A 19,374-nucleotide genomic window follows, 5' to 3' on the forward strand; every position below is an offset into this window, starting at 1 on the left:
TGGTTGATGACAGAGTAGAAATTGGAGCACATAATTAAAGGATGTATTTGAATTTGTAAGTAATATTTTGGTGTTTCCCGCCACAATTGAGACATCAGCACACCTGCCTGTAGCAGACACTTCGGTTTCCCTTGTTGGAGTAATAATAGTCAATGATACGTGAGTGTGGACATATTGTATACTCTGTATCTCACCCTTTCCCCAGCCATCTTCCCACCTGTGCAATCAGTAACCAGCTCATAAATCAGAGTTCCACAAACTGAGCAGATGGCTTAACGTTTTGCAGCCCAAACTGGAGCGGAGTCTAGGGGGAGACTTCAACTGGTGTAATTTATACCTTCCAGTCCCTTAGTGCAGATTTGCATCCACTTACCAACTTGTACCTTACACCTCAAGTCTGCATTTGGCCATTGAATGTAAAGGAATCTAAATTTTGGTAATCTTGAAACCCGAGGGGCTGAAAAAGCGTGAGAGCATAGCAAGAAACACAACTACCTGGGCTACGTGAGAAATTGTAATTTAAAGCAGCAACTGCTATTCCTCACTTCCTTCTGACTTCCCAACATGTGTAAGTTTCACCAGCTTCAGTTCCCTTATGCACTAGTGTGTGGGTGCAAAGGAGTCTGTTCGTGGAAGAAGTCTGACTTTCAGAGGTACTGCGATCCTGTTGATTTCAGTTGGAGTTATGGGTGCTGAGCACTTCTGGCAAAGTCCTGAAAATGTCCATCTTACACCACCCCTGAAGTGGGCCGTTAAACTAAATCTGAACTAAGCGGTAGTTTAGTGAATGGAAGCGCTTTGTCACTAGCTTATATTCGGGCTTGTCTGCACTTAAAATATTGTAGTGGCTCAATTCATAGAATATCAGGGTTGGAATGGACCTCAGGAAGTCATCTAGTCCCACCCCCTGGTCAAAGCAGGACCAATCCCCAATTTTTGCCCCAGATCCCTAAATGGCCCCCTCAAGGATTGAACTCTCAACCCTGGGTTTAGCAGGCCAGTGCTCAAACCACTGAGCTATGCCCCCCGCCAATTGCAGTGCTTCAGAGAAGATGCTTCCTTTGCCAATGGCATGTGTTCGGCCGTTGGGGCAGGTAAACCACTTTGCCGAGAGTCAGTAACTCGGGCAGCAAGAGAATTCTCCCGTCAGCCTAGCGCTGTCTACATCAGGGGTTAGGTCGGTTTAACTATGTCTCTTGGGTGTGGATTTTTCACAGCCCTGATCAATGTAAATTATACCGACCTAACTTCCTGGTGTAGGCCAGGCCTCAGAGACAAGAGCCACAGCTCTTAGAAAATTACATATTTAGGCAGGACATACATGTTAAATTGACTTGGCTAATAGCCTTTATGAATAGGAACATGGAATCTGCCACACTGGATCAGACTCATCTAGTTCATTATCCTGTTTTTGATGATACTGTAGGTGTGCCCCCCTAGTGGGCCGTGAAGGCATGTTTGGGGGGATATGGCGAGGCCCAGGCCAGCCCCCACACAGAGAGGGGAGGGAACTGCCCCAGCTCTGCTCTGGCCCCAGCTCCTGCACACTTGGCTGCAACTCCGCTCCTGGCCCTGCCCCCAGCCTTAGCCTTGCCCCCAGCTGTGGCCCCCTTACCCGTCTGTGCCCTCTTCCCCCTCCACGGGAGCTGTATCCCCAGCTCCCAAAAAGTTTAGGGACCACTGTACTAGATGCTTCATTATAATGTCATTGCCCACAAGGGGGTTTCTCTGAAGTGGATGAATGTGCAATTCTTGTGTCTTTGTGCTATTGCTTCTGTATTACCATAATTTCCAGGAGCCCTAGTCATGGAGCAAAACTCACTGTGCTAGGCACTGTACAAACACAGAACAAAAAGGCTAGTAAGTGCGGAATGTTGTTTCTGTATGCTAATTCTGTAACTCGACCTAGCGCTTCACCCACCCCAGAGAAAACAGGTTCCCTTCTCTGGCAACACAGGACAGAGAGAATCTGGGGGAGGAGAGTATGCACGGAAGGACAGAAGAGGTGGAAGGCTGTTTCATGCACAGGGGCAGCATGAAGGGAAACGTGAATCCATGGGCCTAATTCTGCAACGCCTCCTGTTGAAATGAATGGGAGCTCGATGGAGAAAGGAGGGGTGCTTGCAGCAGCCGGGGCTGAGTGCAAAGAGATGAGGCAGTGACAGGCACATGGAGGAATGGAGTGAGTGGCGGAGGAGAGGTTGGGCAGGGCCTTCAAAGTCAACTTATCCTCTGAGGAGAGAGTTGAATGAGATTGGATTTTTAAAAGAGAACAGTTGCCTGGAACTAGTCTGTTAACTTCTAGGCCTAACCTTCATGTCTTTGCCTACCTGAAACTCAGCAGTGAAGTTGGGACTTGAACATGTTAAATTCTTAGGCCTTTGCTCTCCCAGAAGCTGCAGGGAGCCCCTCCAGCCCCTCCATTCAGGCTCGGAGTATAGGCAGCAGGGGGCCTAAAGCCTTTGCTTCAGTGACCCCCTTCCCCTCACCCCCAAACAGAGTACTAGTAATAGTTGCATCCAAATATTTCCTACACAGCTCAACAGGAGTTTGCTTCTCCAGTAGGGACTGAAGGTGGGCGACAGGGCACAGCCCAGCCTGCACCAATTCTGAGGTAGTGAGTGACACGAATGTGTGGAAGTCAGTTACCTCCCCTCACTTGAGTGCTTGCTCATGCACGAAGTCCTACTGAACAATTAAAAGGTGGTTCTACTCCGAACTGCCTTGGGGATCTCTGCGTCAATGAATCCAGAGCAAATGGGTTCAGTGAGTGAGGCTAGCAGGATGTTTTTTTCCTACTGCCAGCCTCACTCACTTCAGGGCTTGCCTGTGTTACAGAATGCAGAAGCTTTATTAGATGCACAGAGTAAGCCCAGTTTGGCTCTCGGGCCTTGTCTATATTACATCCATATCACAGACGCAAAATGGAGTTGGCCAAGTCCAAAGGGTTCTGTCTCAGACGGTGTTGGTTTTGCCTTCTCTTCTGTACCCCCAAAAGCTTATTTGCTGAGATGCTAATGTTAATGATACCTAACCAACCAGTCATGGCTTTTTAACCCTGTTCTGTGGGAAAACTGTAGCACTTTAAACTTATTTTAAAATTACAATTTATTTTTCTATAGCGTCTTTCGTACAGGATGCTTTACAGTTCATATACACAAACAGGGTGAAGGAATGGTCAGCAGGGCAGGGAAACTGGTTATATATAAATATACACATAATATACACACGCACGCATGCTGGATATTATATATGGCATCATATATACATACAATAACATATACATGGTGTATTAAAGGCATTACATCCAATTCAGAGTTTCTCTTAGTACAGGCATGTGACAGATGGATGTGTCCATGGTTTGTATTTGATAGAGGGTAGAATTAATGTTAAAAATAAATGATCAGAATGATATTAATCTGGTGTCCTTTAAAAGCAGACTGTGCTTGACGCAGACTAACACCTCCAGTAAGACAATATCCCAGAGCATGGTGGCTGATCATGTTAACACTGATTCAGGAGAACAAATGGCAGGCAGCCCAGAGAGTGGGAGACGATGCATATTTCGGCTAATAAAGAACTGGGGAAAAAAGATCTGGAAGGGTTTATCCATAGAAGCACGGAGGCCCAGAGCCTCAAATGTATTTAGGGGGCCTACTGCCCATTGAGACCAATGAGAGTTAGCTGCCTACGTGCCTTTGAGGATCTGGACGCTAGAGTAAGCAATCACAAAGCTGTCCCAGCCCTTTAAAGGGAGTCGGGCTCAGCCATGCCTGTGACGGGTCAGCTACTTGCCTGCAGATCCCGCCTGGCAGGGGAGCAGACGGCCCTATTCGTTATTAGTTCCAGTGGGAAGGGGTCGAAGGGCTGTGAGAGTGCCGCTGGAAGGCTGGCACTGTGGAAGGGTGGTTGTCTCCTCTAGTAGGCCCTGGAGAAAGGCAAATGCGAGGCCCCAAATTAACGGCCGCTTTTGAAAACGTTGCCCTTCATTCCCTCCCTTGGTTTCCCCAGCTGCGTAACGGGGAAGGCAGAGTTCTGACTCCCCTCCCAGAGCACGGCGGTGCTCACCGGAGGGTGTCTGTAAAGTGTCCTGTGAAGCCTGAGGATTCTCCCACCTGCCGTGGGGTTGCAATGGGTTTTTGCTGCCACTGCTGTGGGTGCTGCCTGGTGCCACTTCACTCCCACCTGCTCCACTCCCTCGCCCATCCTCTTCCAGGACACGCGACCAGCAGGACTAAGTGTGGGCCAGCATCACAGCTTGTAGGGTCAGAGGGCAGCAAGCCTGGCAAGAGCTCCGGCTCCACCACAGAGGCTAGGGGGTCACTCCCTTGTGGGGGGGAGGAATCTCCCTGGACTAGAAGCATTTTGGTTCCTTACCTGCAGGTCCTTCCTGCTCTGTGACTTGGTATGCTAGGAGTCTGTCTAGGGAAATCCCAGGATGGGGAGTCTCTCTCGCTCTCTTTCTGGGCTCAGGGGGTCCCCTGTTATGCAGGGGCAGAGGGGACACAGTGTTTCTTTGTGCGTTCGTGCACTTGTATCCTGCCATGAAAGTCCTGAGCCCTTGGGATGGCGACTAATCTGCGCTGCCAGGCATTGCTCTGCCTGTTGCCCAGGGTTATGATGTGATGGGGGCATGTCGATGCCTGACATAGATCAGCCTGCGTCTCGTCCCCCCAAGGCTGGGGGAGCTCTTGTTTGGCTCATTTGATGAGGGGCTGCCTGCGTGGCCGGTTGCGGGGTGTTTATAAGTGAGACGTGAAGGACGGTGCGGGCAGAGAGGGGAAGAAGCTGACCTGGAGGCCGCTGCTGGCTGGATCCCTGCTTTCCGAGGAAATCAGCAGCTCGTCGTCGGTCAGGCAGGGGTGGCGGGCAGAGTAGCCACTCTCTTGCCCCTTGGCACCCATCCTCTGCTGGCAGGGGATGAGCGTCACCGAGGGGAAGCTGTAGGCATCCAGGACCGGGTGCACACCCAAGGCGTCAGGCACCTCAAATATGTGATCGGCGTCCGAGAAGGTCACTAGAGCCTGGGTGGAGTCGTATGAGCTCTTCTCCATGTCATCTGAGGCGTACGACTGGGGGCAGCTGCCCTTGGTCTGGCCCCTGTGCCGAAGCAGGCGCAGGTCGTCTCGGAAGTGGGGGTTGAAGAGCAGATAAAGCAGGGGGTTCAAGCAGGCAGGTAAGGGCAGCACCACCAGCAGGACCGACTTGATGACCTCTGGGGTGATGAGGAAGAGGTTGAGCATGGAGGAGAAGGTGAGGAAGGCTACTGGGCAGTAGAGGAGACAGTTGGTGAAGATCAGCCAGGCCACATGCTTGATCATGGCACAGTCCCAGAGGGTGTCGAACTCCCCTTTCAGCAGGCTGCAGTAGAGCCGGATGTAGGTGCCCGTGATGATCAGGAAGCAGAGGGTGTTCCCCATCACCAGGGCCACCATGAAGCCCAGGGTGGAGGATTCCCCGTCGGGGACGGGGGACGGGAGGCAGAGCGGGGACGCACCATACTCCCCCACGGAGAAGAGCGGCAAGGCTGCCGCTGCACAGGACAGCATCAGGCAGCCCAGCGTGGCGGCTTTGACGCTAATGAAGGAAGGTGACTTCCCACACAGCCGGAAGCAGGAGACTGAAACGCTGCACTGCACGGTGGCCAGCGTCAGCAGGAGGATGGCGGCCTCTGAGGCGAAGACGGACAGGAAGCCCGTGGCCCTGCAGCCCGCCCCCGTCTCCCACCTGGCCCCGTACTTGGCAAACTGTCCGTAGGTCAGGGCGTCGACGACAGCCAGCATGCTGCAGTAGACGCCCGTCAGCATATTGGCCCCGGCTATGGAGCCGATGACGAACTTGACTGGCGAGAGGTAGCTGGGCGAGGCGAAGACGGCCAGGCTGACCAGCCCATTGCAGAGCACTGAGACCAGCGCGATGGCCCAGACCCCCAGGCGGATGATCCAGCTCTCAAACAACTGATTGCAAGGCTTGAAGGGACCTGCAAGGAAACGAGGCCCAACATCATCGACCCTACTGTTGCGTCGCTGATACGGCACGTCGGCCTGATCCCAGCCAGGGCTTGACCCAGCTGGTCCCACTCCTGTTCAGCGCTACCAAGCAGAAGTGGGTCAGAACAAATGCCCTAGACCCGCTCGAGGGCACCTCTGACCCAGGAAACGTTCCAAGGGCCCTGTGCTTCCAGTGTTACCCCTGAGGTCTGCCCCAATGTCCTCTCCCCCCAGCTGTCTAAGGGGCTCTGGTGCTGCCCAGTGGATAAGAGCACACTGTGTATAAGGAGGAGGTGAACATTGCTGAGCAGGTCAGGGAGTGCAGAAGCAGGGAGGGCTGTGCTGGCATCTGTGTGCATGGGCTGGGATGTGTGGCTTGAATGTCAGCCCTTTACTCTGAATTCATAAGTTTATGGAAGGGATGGTGTGATGAGACTGTCTACAATGGCATGGAGCCGGTCTGCGATGGCTAGCAGCAAATATCTCCACCAGCCAGAGACGGGACACTGAGTTACTACAGAGGATTCTTTCCCAGGTGTCTGCCTGGTGGGTCTTGCCCACATGCCCACATGCTAACTGATCACCATATTTGGGGCTGGGAAGGAATTTCCCCCTGGAAGTTCAAGACTAGCTTCTGCAAAGCAACCCACATGTGCGGGAGCCTTGGGTGAACATGTGAAGCACTGGCTGCTCTGTGTGGTACCAGGGTAGGTGGTTTGGCCTGCAGTTTCCTATGCTAGTGTGTGATGGGGCCAATCCAGTCCCCTCTTCTGCTAGAACATACAGCCTTCCTAGGCATGGGTCCTAGTGCAGGGAAAGGCTGGAAGTGGGAGGAGCTCTGTAGAAGGATGGGGCTGCCATGAGTCCTCCCTCTCCACCTGGGAGGGCACTAGCTCCATGGCTTCAGCCTGGGAAAGAGGAATCCCACTGCTGCCCCCAGGACCCAGCCTGGATTCTGGTCTACGTGTGTATGTAGCAAATGGTGGGATGTAGGGGGAAGGACGTGGGAGTCAGCTGCATTAGAAGAGCCTCGAGTCTTATTTCTGTGCTTTAGAGGAGGGGGTCTCCCCTCAGCGTGCTGCTCACCAGGGCTGGGTGTGCACTGGATGGTGGGGTGCAACTTTGACTCCTCAAACTCCAGCTGGAAGTCGTCCATGTCCAGGTCATCTAGGCAGGAAAAGGAAAAAGGGAAAATGAGCTCAGAACAGAACACTGCAGGGACACAAGTTCAGTGCCAGGCCGGTGCCGGGAGCTTTTCAAAGGTTACAAGGCCAGAAGGGAGCACTGTGATCATCCAGTCCGACCTCCTGCTTAGAACAGGCCACAGACCTGCCCTGAGTTAATTCCTGTTTGAACTAGAGCAGATCTTCTAGAAAAACATCCTGTCTTGATTTAGCAGTCGCCCATGTTGGAGAACCACACCATGATCCTTGGTAAGTTATCATTACTCTTAAAAATTTACATCTTATTTCGAGTCTGAATTTATCTAGCTTCAACTTCCAGCCATTGGATGTTTTAGACCTTTGTCTGTTAGACTGAAGAGCCTGTTATTAAATATTTTCTCACCATGTAGGTACTCACAGACTGATCAAATCACCCCTGAACCTTCTCTTTGTTAAGCGAAATAGATTGAACTCCTTGAGTCTCTCATCATAAGGCAGGTTCTCCAACTCTTTAATCATTCTCGTGGCTCTTCGAACCCTCTCCCACTGCCTGTGTTTGTGAGATCAACCTGCACAATTAAAAGGGATGTTGCGGTCTTGCTTGCCCTTTGTGTTGCGGGTAGAGGGTGCATGCCCCTGGAGAACGCTGTTGGGTTGGCAGGGAAGCCAGCCCCTCACCATTTTAAAAACGAGTCTCACAATATTTGATGTTTTAATTAAAGCCCCAGGTCCCAGAATCATGCGATTACATGGGCATCTCAGCTTGCCTTAAAAAGAAAGTGGATGTTCCTAGCCCTCTTGGTAGCAGAGAAAAGCCTGAAAATGTGACCCAGGAGTGTCAGCTCCATGGGGCAGGGTCCATCTTTTTGTTCTGCCTTTGTACAGCACCTAGCACAAGTGTTATTGTTGTACGCCTGGAGCATCTAGGTGCCCTAGTCCTGGGGCAGGATGATACAAAAGGTGGTCCCTGCCCAAAGAGCTGACCATCTAAATATGGTGGGGTCTTGACCCATGCCTATGTGCTACGGTAATACGCATTAATAACGATAGTAACCTAAAGACTCAAACTGGAAGGTAAAGACAAAGAGCCCAAAGTTTGTTTATTTATTTAAAATCTCACAATGTTTTGGGGCCCGGCTCCCCATTTTTGATCATTTGGAGTTGGTCCTGTTGAATTTTGCCAATGGAAACCTTTGCGGGTTTTGAAGTTGGGCAACTCCGTGAGCCAGTGGATTCTGATCTCAGCTGGGCCACTGTAAATATGAAGCTGGTTGGATCGGTCTTGGTTGCACACAGGTGTAAATAACCTCCGAGTCTGGCTTGCTGTGTGCTCCTCTGCAACTGCACCCTGACCACAACTCATGGGCTGTCTTGGAGGAGCAGAAAGAGACTCCCGTGCTGGATGGAGCAGCACCTGAGAGGGAGTGTGTTTGTGTGTATGGGGGGCGGGTGTGTGTGTGTGTGTGTGTGTGTGATAGAATGCAGCTGTAGTCTCTATGTTCGCACCCTGAGGGCCAGGTCTATTCCTGGTGTAAGAATCAGGTGCCTGTGGTCTAATCCAAGACCTGCTTTTCTCCATTGTCCCTCACATATCAATGGCATCTGGCCCCAAATAACCCAGTTGATTGCTGCTAATCCTTAGCTATGGAAACACCAAAACCAGGGTGAGTTCTCCCATTGCACCACCACAATGCACAGCACCAGCTGAGGGGCTGCCGTGGCTGCACACCCTGGCTTGGATCCCTTGTGGGGGTTCTCAGCACCCCTGCTTGGGAGCATCTCACCACAGCCCACGTTTCCTGCCTTGTAGGTCTCGGGGAGACTCTTCAGCCAAGCCCCTAGGGCTAGATCTGCAGAGATGGGCTCCTCCACCTGAGGGCAGTGGGGTGGGGGAGGTTGTGGATGGGGGTGGCTGCACAATGCAAGAAGCAACCATTGCTGGTTGCAGAGGCCATGGCCAAGGGAACATAGGGCCAGACTTACAAAGGTATTTAATTGCCTAGAGATGCAGATACTCACCTAATGGGATTTAGTAAAGGGCCTAAACACCTTAGGGACCCAACCCAATAGGCACCTAACCTGCTTAGGAACTTTTGACCATCCCACTAGGGTACCTGCCTGCATCTTCAAGTCCCTAAACCCTTTGTAACATTTAGCCAAGAGTATTATTTAATAATAATAATAATGATAAATAACGTGCTGCCTTCAGCACCTCCCGACAGATTCTGTGGCCTTCTTGGTTTCAGGAAGTCTTGGAAAAAACTTTTCATCTGTTTGCCCAAGCATTAAAATATCACTGCTGCTCTGGAGTCTGGCAAGAAAACACCCAGAGTGGGGTGGAAAATATTTCCTCCCTTGCACTTTACAGTCTCATAAACCCATCGAGTCTTCTTCTGCTCTCAGGCCCTGGCACACTGTGTCTTGATCCCCTGACACTGGAAGCCTTCAGTTTCTCTGGCCCAGCTCTTTCCTGTTTGGGAACGTTGCTGTACGAAAGGCCTCGACGGCTTTGCATTTAACAGATGCTCCATACTGCAAGATGGTCCTGGGCCAGGGCAACCCCAACCAAGGCAGGAAATGTAAACTGGGAGTTCCTCTCCTCATTGGGAACATGGGCACACGTCAGCTGGGGAAGCGCTGGAATAAATGAGCTATTCCTCAGTGAGTGGGAATATTCTAACAGTGCCCAGCTGTGTTCTAGCAGGGCAGGTTGCCTTAGTTTTGTAACATCCCCATATGTGTTTATTTGGACTCTGCTAAGGGGCCTACAGGCCTCTGGGCATGGGCGCTGAGAAGGTCACCCACCGGCCTCATGGCTGGATGGGCTGATCCCAGGAGCCTGAAAGCACAGCGTTGGGGCGCTAATCCGTAGAGCAGAGGGCAGAGCTAACGAAGAGTGACGCTCTCTTCGATATTTCTCACTCCGTATAGATCTTGTTTTCTGCCATAACCAGGGTTCTCACACCTCATAATTTATGAATAATGTTATGAAGGAAAGGCACCCTGGCAAGGAGCTGCATTGCTTTCCTACGGTAGCCACATTACAGCTCCGAGCATGTCAGCAACTGGGATAGAAGAGGCTGTGTTGCCCAGCTGTCTAGACAGATGATCTTCTGCTGTTTGTTTATCTTGAGGTGCTAAAAGCGTAAGCTAGGCAATATGTCTGGAAAAGGCGCATATTCCCATAAACATCCTTTAGTCAAAACAACGCAAGTACACAAAGAAGCACCATGTGTTCTCTTTGAAACTGGTGGCAAAACTCCGATTGACCTCCATGGGAGCAGGGTCGGAGATGATGCAGGACGCATGCAGAATCCATTACAAGTGGGAATAAAAAGCCAGTCTGTGTTTTATGTGTGACTGTCGCAGATGCAAAGTGCCACTCAGGCAGAAGTGAGCTACCCGGTCCAATCATTCACTGGGAACAGGAATTTCTACAGCCAAGAGAAAGGGGGTCTGGTTGGGGTCCCGGAGACAGCAGCCAGTCTAATTCTGAATTGACAAAATCAGCTTGGTCAACAGTAACCACACAATGGGACCTAAGGTCCCTCAGTTATTTCCTACTCTTCGTATGGGGGAACAGCGGTATCCCATGTCTTTATTAGCACTTGTATTACGCTAGCATTTGGGAGCCTCAGCTGAGATCGGGAACCCACTGTGTTACATGTTTTACTGACCTACAGGTGTGACTAGAATGGGGCAATTATTTTTGGTCAAATAATAAAGTTGCCCCCAAATGAAACTATTTGGGAATTCTAGTTGAATTTGACGAATAGTTTCAGACGAATAAAAAAATAGGGGAAACCTCCTCCCCCCTCGACAGAATTAAAATGGTTCATTTAGACATTTTTGAAACAAAATGTTTTGACTTTTCATTTCAACATGATTCATTTCTAAATTTCACTCCATTTGTTTAATTTTTTTTAAAAAAGGGTAAAAAGCACCCAAAAAGTAACGAAACAGAATAAAAAAACAACAACAAAAATTTGTTTTGGGTCAAATGAAACATTTCATTCAACCTGAAATGAATTTTGTTCATTTTTGTTTTGTGCTGGTAAGAAAACCCAAGAAAATTTCATTTTTGGTTTGAAAGGAAGTGATTTTTATTTTATTTTTCAGTTTGTCCATCAAACTGGAAAATCAGTATTTGCTCAGCTCTATTCTTGATGGTCCCTGCCCTGAAGGGCATATGTCTAAATAGTTGACAGGTTCAATCTGAAATACCACAGCACGGCGGCTGCTGGTGAATGGTGACCTTTCACGGATGGTAACTGTGCATCAGACAGAAAGACGGAATGCTTTTTCTCCTGCCAAGTTCTGATAGTCTGTTGGTTTTAGAGCATCAGGCTTATATTTTATGGCCTTGCTAATTTTTGCTGCCATCTTTGTTGTCCTTTCTCCTGCCAAAGCTGTGAACTCAGAGAGACCAATCACAATGGGGCAAAGCAATGCCACTGATTTCATCCTGCTCTCGAAGCTGATAGCTGCTAAGCAAAACCTGTTTGCTACATTTAGGAGGCTAAATAGAAATAGAGCTCATTGGGAGGCAGTGGGGTTTAGTGGATAGTGCACCAGACTAGGAACTCAAGAGATCTGGTTTCTATTTCTGGCTCTGAACTGGTGGTTGACGTTGGACAAGTCACTTTGCCTCTCTGTGCCTCAGTTTCCCCATACTGGCCTCCTTTGTCATGTGCTTTAAGATCTACTGATGAAAGGAGCTAGTTATCATTTCAAAACTTGCCCCTCAGCCTTTCTTGCAGGCTGTCTGACAGCAATGAAGTGGCTGAATGCAAATTGTTATATGCTGCTGCTTCCTTGCCTTCATCATGTCCCAACCATCAGGGTCGGTGGCTCTCATTCTTGGTCTCCAAGCATTCTTGTCCAGTGGGTATTCCAAGTTGACACCAACCTTTTTCATGTCCTCCTTCAGCATCTCAAACCACCATTTTCTAAGTCTTCCTTGTGGTCTTTGTCCCACGATTATTAGCTCTGGTACTCTCTGGCCATCCTATCCCATATCTTGTCATCTCACATGACCAACCATATCAGGTGATACTCCCTCAGCTTTTTCATGATGGGGGCTACCTGCATCATGGCTCATACCATTTCATTGCATAGCCTATCAGCTCTCATCTTACCCAGGGTTCTCATTTCAGCAGTGTGCAGTGATTGTTCTCTCTTTCTCACAGGCCAGCCTTCTGATCCATACATCATGGCTGGCCTAATCATGAATTTATCACTTTGCTCTTTAGTTTACTTGGCATATCCTTAAAGCATAGAATTCCCGTGAAGCCCCTCCATTTCAACAAGGACTCGTCACACGACTCCTAACATCCACATTCATCACTCAACACTGAACGAGCTATGGAAGTTGTTGCACAGACATGAACTGAATACCACCCTGTTTTACTGGCTTCTCGTTGTCCCTCTCAATGGAGCGTTCATATATTTAGTCTTTTGTTGGCCGACCCATAAGCTATTTTCATCTAATGCAGCCCTCCGTAGTTCTCAGTCCCTTTTCGGTTCAGATTTATCTTCATGGCACCATCTAATGTCATTGGTGAAAAGCATGCTCCATGGAGCATCTCCCCAAATCTACTGAGTCAAGGTGTCCACCATAGTCACAAACAGGAATGGGCTTAAGGCTGATCCTTGATGTAGACCCACCCTCCCAGGGAATGACTCACTGTCGGTGCAGTTTCTTCTGTTCTCTCTACTGTTGTGCTACCCTCCTACATGTCCATGACAGTCTGAACATATGTCTCCAGAAGATTGCGTGGCCGCAGGCACCACCATAACAATTCTCTAGGAATTCTGTCATAGGCCTTCTCTAAATCCACAGACAATAAGTGAAGTTTCTTGCATCTCTCCCTGTGTATCTCCTGCAATGTTCAGGCTGCAAACATTGCATTCATCGTTGACCTTCCTGGCATAAACCTGAATTGGTGGTCACCTGCTTGATACTCCAACTCCTCCTGAAGTTTTTCTCCATAATTCTTTCCAGTCATTTCATCATGTGATTCATTAAGTTGATGGTAGAGTTGCCAGGTGTCTGGTTTTTGACCGGAACGCCAGGTCGAAAAGGGACCCTGGCAGCTCTGGTCAGTACTGCTGACCAGGCCATTAAAAGTGTGGTTGGCGCAGGGCTGGCAGGCTCCCTACCCAGCTCCATGCGGCTCCCCGGAAGCGGCAACATGTCCCTCAGCTCCTAGGGAGAGGAGCAGCGGCGCCTGCAGGTGGACGCAACACGCACCAAGCAGAGCCGCCTGGCCACGCCCCCACCTAGGAGCCGAGGGACATGCCGATGCTTATGGGAGCAGCCCGAGATGAGTGCCACCTGGAGCCCACACCTCTCACCCCCTCCTGCACTCCAACCCCTGCCCTGAGTCCACTCCCTCACCCCAAATCCCTCCTGGAGGCCTCACCCCATCCTGCGCCCCAACCCCCTGTCCCAGCTTAGAAACCTCCCAACTCCCTGCCCCAGCCTGGAGCCCCCTCCTACACCCCAAACTCCTCATCCCTGGCCCCACCCAGAGCCTGCACCGCCAGCCAAAGCCCTCACCTCCTCCTGCATCCCAACCCCATGCCTCAGCTTGAGAGCCCCTCCCACATGCTGAACCCATCAGCCCCAGCCCGGAGCCCCCTCCTGCACCCCAATCCCCCCATCCCCAGCTCCACCCTAGAGGCTGCACCTCCAGCCAAAGCCCTCACCCCCTGCCCCACCACTACCCCCTGCCTCAGGCCGGTGAAAATGAGCGAGTGAGTGAGGGTGGTGGAGAGTGAGCGACTGAGGGAGGGGGATGGAGTGAGCAGGGGTGGGTCCTCGAGGCAGGGGCAGGCCAGTGGGTGGGGCAAGGGTGTTTGGTTTTGTGCAATTAGAAAGTTGGCAACTCTAGTTGATGGGTCGGTAATTACTACATTCTTGCACATCTCCTTATCATATACTTGCTGGCAGGGTCCAATGTGCTCTTCCTTCACACATCAGGCATGTTTTCAATATGGAAAATTAAATTGAAAAAAAAGTTTGTGGTCATCCCCACTCCCCCATGGCCTAATGCTTTACATGCCTGGACTGGTCCACCATCGGGTCCCACTCCCTTCCCACGTTTCATCACCTCTAGCATTGTCTGAAGCTGGAATCGGGCTTCCCAGCATGGGTAGACAGTCACGTGTTAACTCTGCTCAAGCTAGCATGCTAAAGGAGCACTAGGCTGCAGTAGCATGGGCAGTGGCTCGGGCTAGCCACCCGAGTACAGACCCAGGGGGTCCCGGTGGGTACGTACGTGGGTGACTAGCCCGAGCTGCCGCCAGTGCTGCCCTGGCTAGGCTGTTATTTTTAGCATGCTAGTTCAAGCAGAGCTTGCACGTGGCTGTGTAACCGTGCTGGGAAGCGTGCTCCCAGCTACAGGGTTAGATTTAGCTAAATTTTCCGCCATGGGGATAGGTCTTGTAAGGTTGTTGCTTGTGCGTACTTCCCTCAATGGTTTCTTCATATTCTCCCCATTGAACTGTTTCTCAAAGAACCGATTGTCACCACGTACTGATTTCCCCATCTTCCATCAGCACTCTTCCGTTCTCACAGTTGACACTTCACAACTCCCAAGTCCTCTGTGCTTATCTGCCTAATCTTGGCTAATCTATAGATTCCTTTTTCCCCTTCCTCCGTTAATAGACTTGTGTATGAGGCTTTAAACGCCTGATCCTTAGCTTCCACATTCACGGTTCTCGGCGTTTTCTTTACCAGAGTGTATTCCTCATAACTTTCCACCGTTCTTACTTTCTGCCATCGCTGAAACCTTGCCGCCTTCTTCTTTACTGCTTCCTGCATATTGCTGGACCACTGCCATCTCCTGGCCATGATATTTCCCTCCTGTTGGTTGCCCACAGAAGAAACTTGTTCACTTTCTGTAATATGTTTGGATATTTCCCCCCCAGTCTTCACTGGTATTATTGTGATTGGTTTGGTCATTGTCCAACCTCCTTAGAGCCTTATCCTTAAATTTCAGACTTATCAGTGAGCCTCCACCACTTTATCCTTTGTTCCACAACTTGTCTTTTGCCCTGTAGCCTTTTCATCTGGAAGGGTCCATGACAAGCAATCTGTGTTGCTCTGCTATCTGCTCTCCTGGGATCACGTTACAGTTTCTCATGTTTTTTAGATCTCTTCCTCTTTTCAGGAAGTAGTCAGTCTGGGATCTGTATTTAATTAAGTTCTCAGGCCATGGGCTCTGGCTAACCCTAAAGTATCCTTCAGCTTCACTTCTGGTTCCAAAGTCTCACCCTCCATGACAATTGTTGTAGCCGTCACTGTGTTCTCAACATGTCCGTTGGGGTCAGCTCCAATAATCAGGTACTCACCTTGTGGTTCTTCACTTAGCACTCGGTCCAGCGCTATCTTCTCAGAATTTCTTCTTCTCAGTCGTACAACCAAACCCCAGCATGTATCTTTGTTCTCTGCCCAGTGCTATTCCAACTTTCATCAGAAGGTCACTCTTCCCTTGCATTTTCACTACCTTTTCCTGTAATATTTCTGCTCTGACTATTCCTGATCCATTCTGCCTTGCTTCTGAGCCCTGATACATTGTCTTGTAACCCTCCCAGATGTTCATGGATTTCAATCCCTTCCATTTTGTCTTTTTGTATACAGGCAATGTGCACTGTCCTTTTCAACGTCTTGGCCACTTCGCTTGATTTCACAATCATTGTTCCCACATTCAGGGAAGCCAGACGTAGTTCTTTAGCCACATGCCCAGAATGTGGTGGCCTTTTGCCATTTTGCACAGCTGCCCGGTGAAGCGGTTGCCCGTCATGTCCAGGAGACGCCCTAGCATTGTACTGAAATAAGACAAACACCCACAGAGCACGTGTGAACGACACAACTTTTACACACCAGCTGGTCAAGTCAGATGCTCTTGTTTTGAAACTGGAGTCCCTTCTCCTAGGTGGCTATGGTTAGGTGCCAGGGCTAGTGAGCCCCATCTGCCTGGAGCAATCAGGTTGTACGGCACCAGTCTCCTGCCTTTCACACCATTGCTACAGGCTGCAGGGCAAAAATCCTAAATTATTTGCTCTTAAGCAAGAAGCTTAATCTCTGGGGGGAAAGGGCGGAGAGCTTTGTTCCTTCTTACTGAGACACTTAATGTACTGTCCTTCTAAATTCATGTACCAAGGCCTGGCTACAATTGCTGAAGGCCACAAAGGAGGCCTTGGGAATAAAACAGTAATTAATACATTAAAATAGCAATTTATACATGTGTTTAAAAAACCCACACGAGCAAAAGTGAGTCATGCACAGGAGATGCAAGGGTCCATTATTGAATGTTTAATGACCGAGACATGCCAGGGCCATGCCTAGCTAAGGACATGCTTGCACAGTCCATGCACCTTCAGACCATGGGAATTATTCTAACAGGCATTTAGCATAGGCCTAGGTGGCTCTTCCTCCCTCTGGGCTGCCAAGACTCTCATCCCTCAGAATTGTTCTGCGTCACTCCCTGGTCCTAATACCCTAGGGACACACTAAGAGGGGTCGGAATCAATCCAGCTCAGGGCTTCCTGGAAGGTGCTGAACACCCTTAACTCTTATTGACTTCAACGGGAGTTCAGGGCGCTCAGCCCCTGGCAGGATCGGAGCCTGACAGAGTAGCCACTAAGCGATCCAATGGCTCAAGTGGCAGTGAGCGAGCTAGTCCCCAAAAGGTGGACAAAATCGCTGAGACTCACAGTGCAGCCAGTTCATTTTACATTTCATTGAACCGGCTGTAATTCGCCGGGCCAATGCCCCCGCTGCGTGCGCCAAGGTCATTAAAGTATGGGACACATTAATGTTGGGAAAAATGACCAGGCTGCGAAGAGGTTCCTGCCGCACTGATGTTAACACATGGTTCTACGTCACCTACTCAGGGTTACTACCCAGCTTGCTGTGCTTCCTGGTCCTGCCACACTAACAAGAGCTAAGTTTGTTAGTTTCCACTCATGAAGCTTATCCACAGGCTCCAACAGATTGGAGCGGGGGGGCATACAGACTGCACTGGTAAATAATGTGGGGTCTATTGTACCATTTTCATAGCTGTGTACACATAATTCAGATCAATATCATAGAGTCATAGACTAACAGGGTTGGAAGGGACCTCAGGAGGTCATCTAGTCCAACCCCTGCTCAAGCAGGACCAACCCCAGCTAAATCATCCCAGCCAGGGCTTTGTCAAGCCAGGCCTTAAAAACCCCTATGGAAGGAAATTCCACCACCTCCCTAGGGAACCCATTCCATTCCATATCTATTCATTTTGTTTCAAAATTTGCTTCTAGCAAATTTTCCAAAGGAAATGTTTTCCACTGGAAAATGCCGAGCCCGTTAAATGGAAACATTTTTTCGGGAATGTGTCGATTTTATCAGCATTTTTATGGGAAATGACCCAAACCTTTCATTTTGAGCTGAATGTTATGATAGGAGTGGGTGGGTGAGATTCTGTGGCCTGCATGGTGCAGGAGGTCAAACTAGATGATCATAATGGTCCCGTCTGACCTTAGTATCTATGATACTATAATTGCTAATATAATATAAAAGTTGAAATGGTTCTACTAATATATAATATGGTCAAAATGATAAAGGCAAGAGTTTGGAATAGTTCATTTTGTGTAAAATGAGGCGATATGGACGTTTGGTCCCTCTTTGGGGCTACATGAAATTTTGAAATCTCAGATTTTCCTGCAGTTGGGAATTGAGCAGCTCTGGTTTTTTGAGCAACGCTGCTCACCTCCTGGCCCAGGGGCGATGGCACCATAGCAACCTATGAAATAAAAATGGATAGAACCACGCTTTCAATGCGGCATCATCACACGGGATCTGCTAACCCTGCTCTGGGCCAACATAGCATGCCTGGCAAGGCAAGGGTGGACCGTGCATTCTTCTTTGAGTTGCAAAAAAAGGCCCAGCCCAGATTCTGCACTGCGTACAACTGTTGGAGCCGCACCTCCAGCACAGCGGGCACCTAAAGTGAGCCTTAGGCCTCAGCGTACAAGGGCACAGCGCCAGTGGACTCCTGGGCCACCTCCCTCCCTGCTGCTGGTGCAGGAGGCATGGCCAGGGCTCCCTTATGTCTGACTGATCACCTGCTACTGCGGTGGGCAAACTTTTTGGCCCGAGGGCCACATTGGGGCGCGAAACTGTATGGCGGGCCAGGCAGAGAAGGCTGTGCCCCCCAAACAGCCTGACCCCTGCCCCCTATTTGTCCCTTCCCACTTGTCGTCCCCGACTGCCCCCTCCTGGGACCCCTGACCCAAACCACCCCCACCCAGGATCCCACCCCCTATCCAACCCTCCCTGTACCCTGACTGCCCCGACCTATCCACACCCCTGCCCCCTGATAGGCCCCCCAGGACTCCCATGCCCTAGCCAACCCCCCCTGTTCCCAGACCCCTGACCACCGAGAACCTCCGCCCCATCTAACCACCCCCTGCTCCCTGTCCCCTGACTTCCCAACCCCACCACCGCCAGGCGTGCGCCGCTGCTGCCCCCTTACCATGCCGCTCAGAGTGGCAGGAGCTTGCAGCCCTGCTGCCCGCACGGCGGCGTGGCTGTGTGGGAGGGAGAACAGCGGGCGAGGGGCCGGGGGCGAGCCTCCAGGGCCAGGAGATCAGGGGCTGGGCAGGACGGTCCCGCCTCTAGTTTGCCCACCTCTGTGCTACTGTATCAGCCATCTGGCAGCTCTGTATGCCAGGAGACCAGCTCAGTTCACAGCAGTCCCAGGGGTAGGGGAGTAATGTCGCCTTCTAATGCACCGGGCACTTGTTGGCCCAGAAGGAGGATCGAGCCTGATGTGTTTCTCCTTTCAAGGCACTCCAGAATTAGTCAATGCGCGTGGGGTCACGTATTTACACAAACACATAAAAAAACCAGTCTCCCGGCTGCATTGCAAAATGCTCTTTCTTCGCTCCGTAGGTTTGGATATCAGTAGCTAAACAGGAACTGTGGGTCTCCTCTTTTTATTTGCCTTTATCGGAAGGCTCCCTCCGCCCCCACCACCACCCCAAAGGATCCAGCTCACGCTGCTGGGGAAAGCTGCCAGTGTTTGCTCGGTGTGCAACAAGCATCGATTCCTGCAAATACTGATGCATGTCATCAGGGTGAAACCTACGATGGCAGCTTTTCAGAGTGATAAAAGCAGAAGCCATGGGATTGACCCACGGTCCCTCAGTTTTCAGGCAAATTGGGCTGTGCA

At 50.4% G+C, this 19,374-nt stretch overlaps 1 protein-coding gene across 1 annotated transcript in view; it reads right to left on the bottom strand.

Annotated features, from left to right (window-relative positions):
* Positions 1–3,131: 3,131 nt before the first annotated feature.
* Positions 3,132–19,374, bottom strand: part of LGR6 (leucine rich repeat containing G protein-coupled receptor 6) — a 201,204-nt gene continuing 184,961 nt past the window's right edge. Inside the window, exons 17-18 of the mRNA XM_084611351.1 lie at positions 7,077–7,157; positions 3,132–5,980 (exon numbers count right to left, since the gene is read on the bottom strand). Coding sequence (XP_084467477.1) covers positions 4,743–5,980; positions 7,077–7,157 — 1,319 coding nt within the window. The 3' untranslated portion in view covers positions 3,132–4,742. The remainder of the gene's footprint in view (positions 5,981–7,076; positions 7,158–19,374) is intronic.

Source organism: Lepidochelys olivacea (assembly GCF_965140295.1).
Source record: "Lepidochelys olivacea isolate rLepOli2 genome assembly, chromosome: 21".
NCBI classification, from domain to species: Eukaryota; Metazoa; Chordata; order Testudines; family Cheloniidae; genus Lepidochelys; species Lepidochelys olivacea.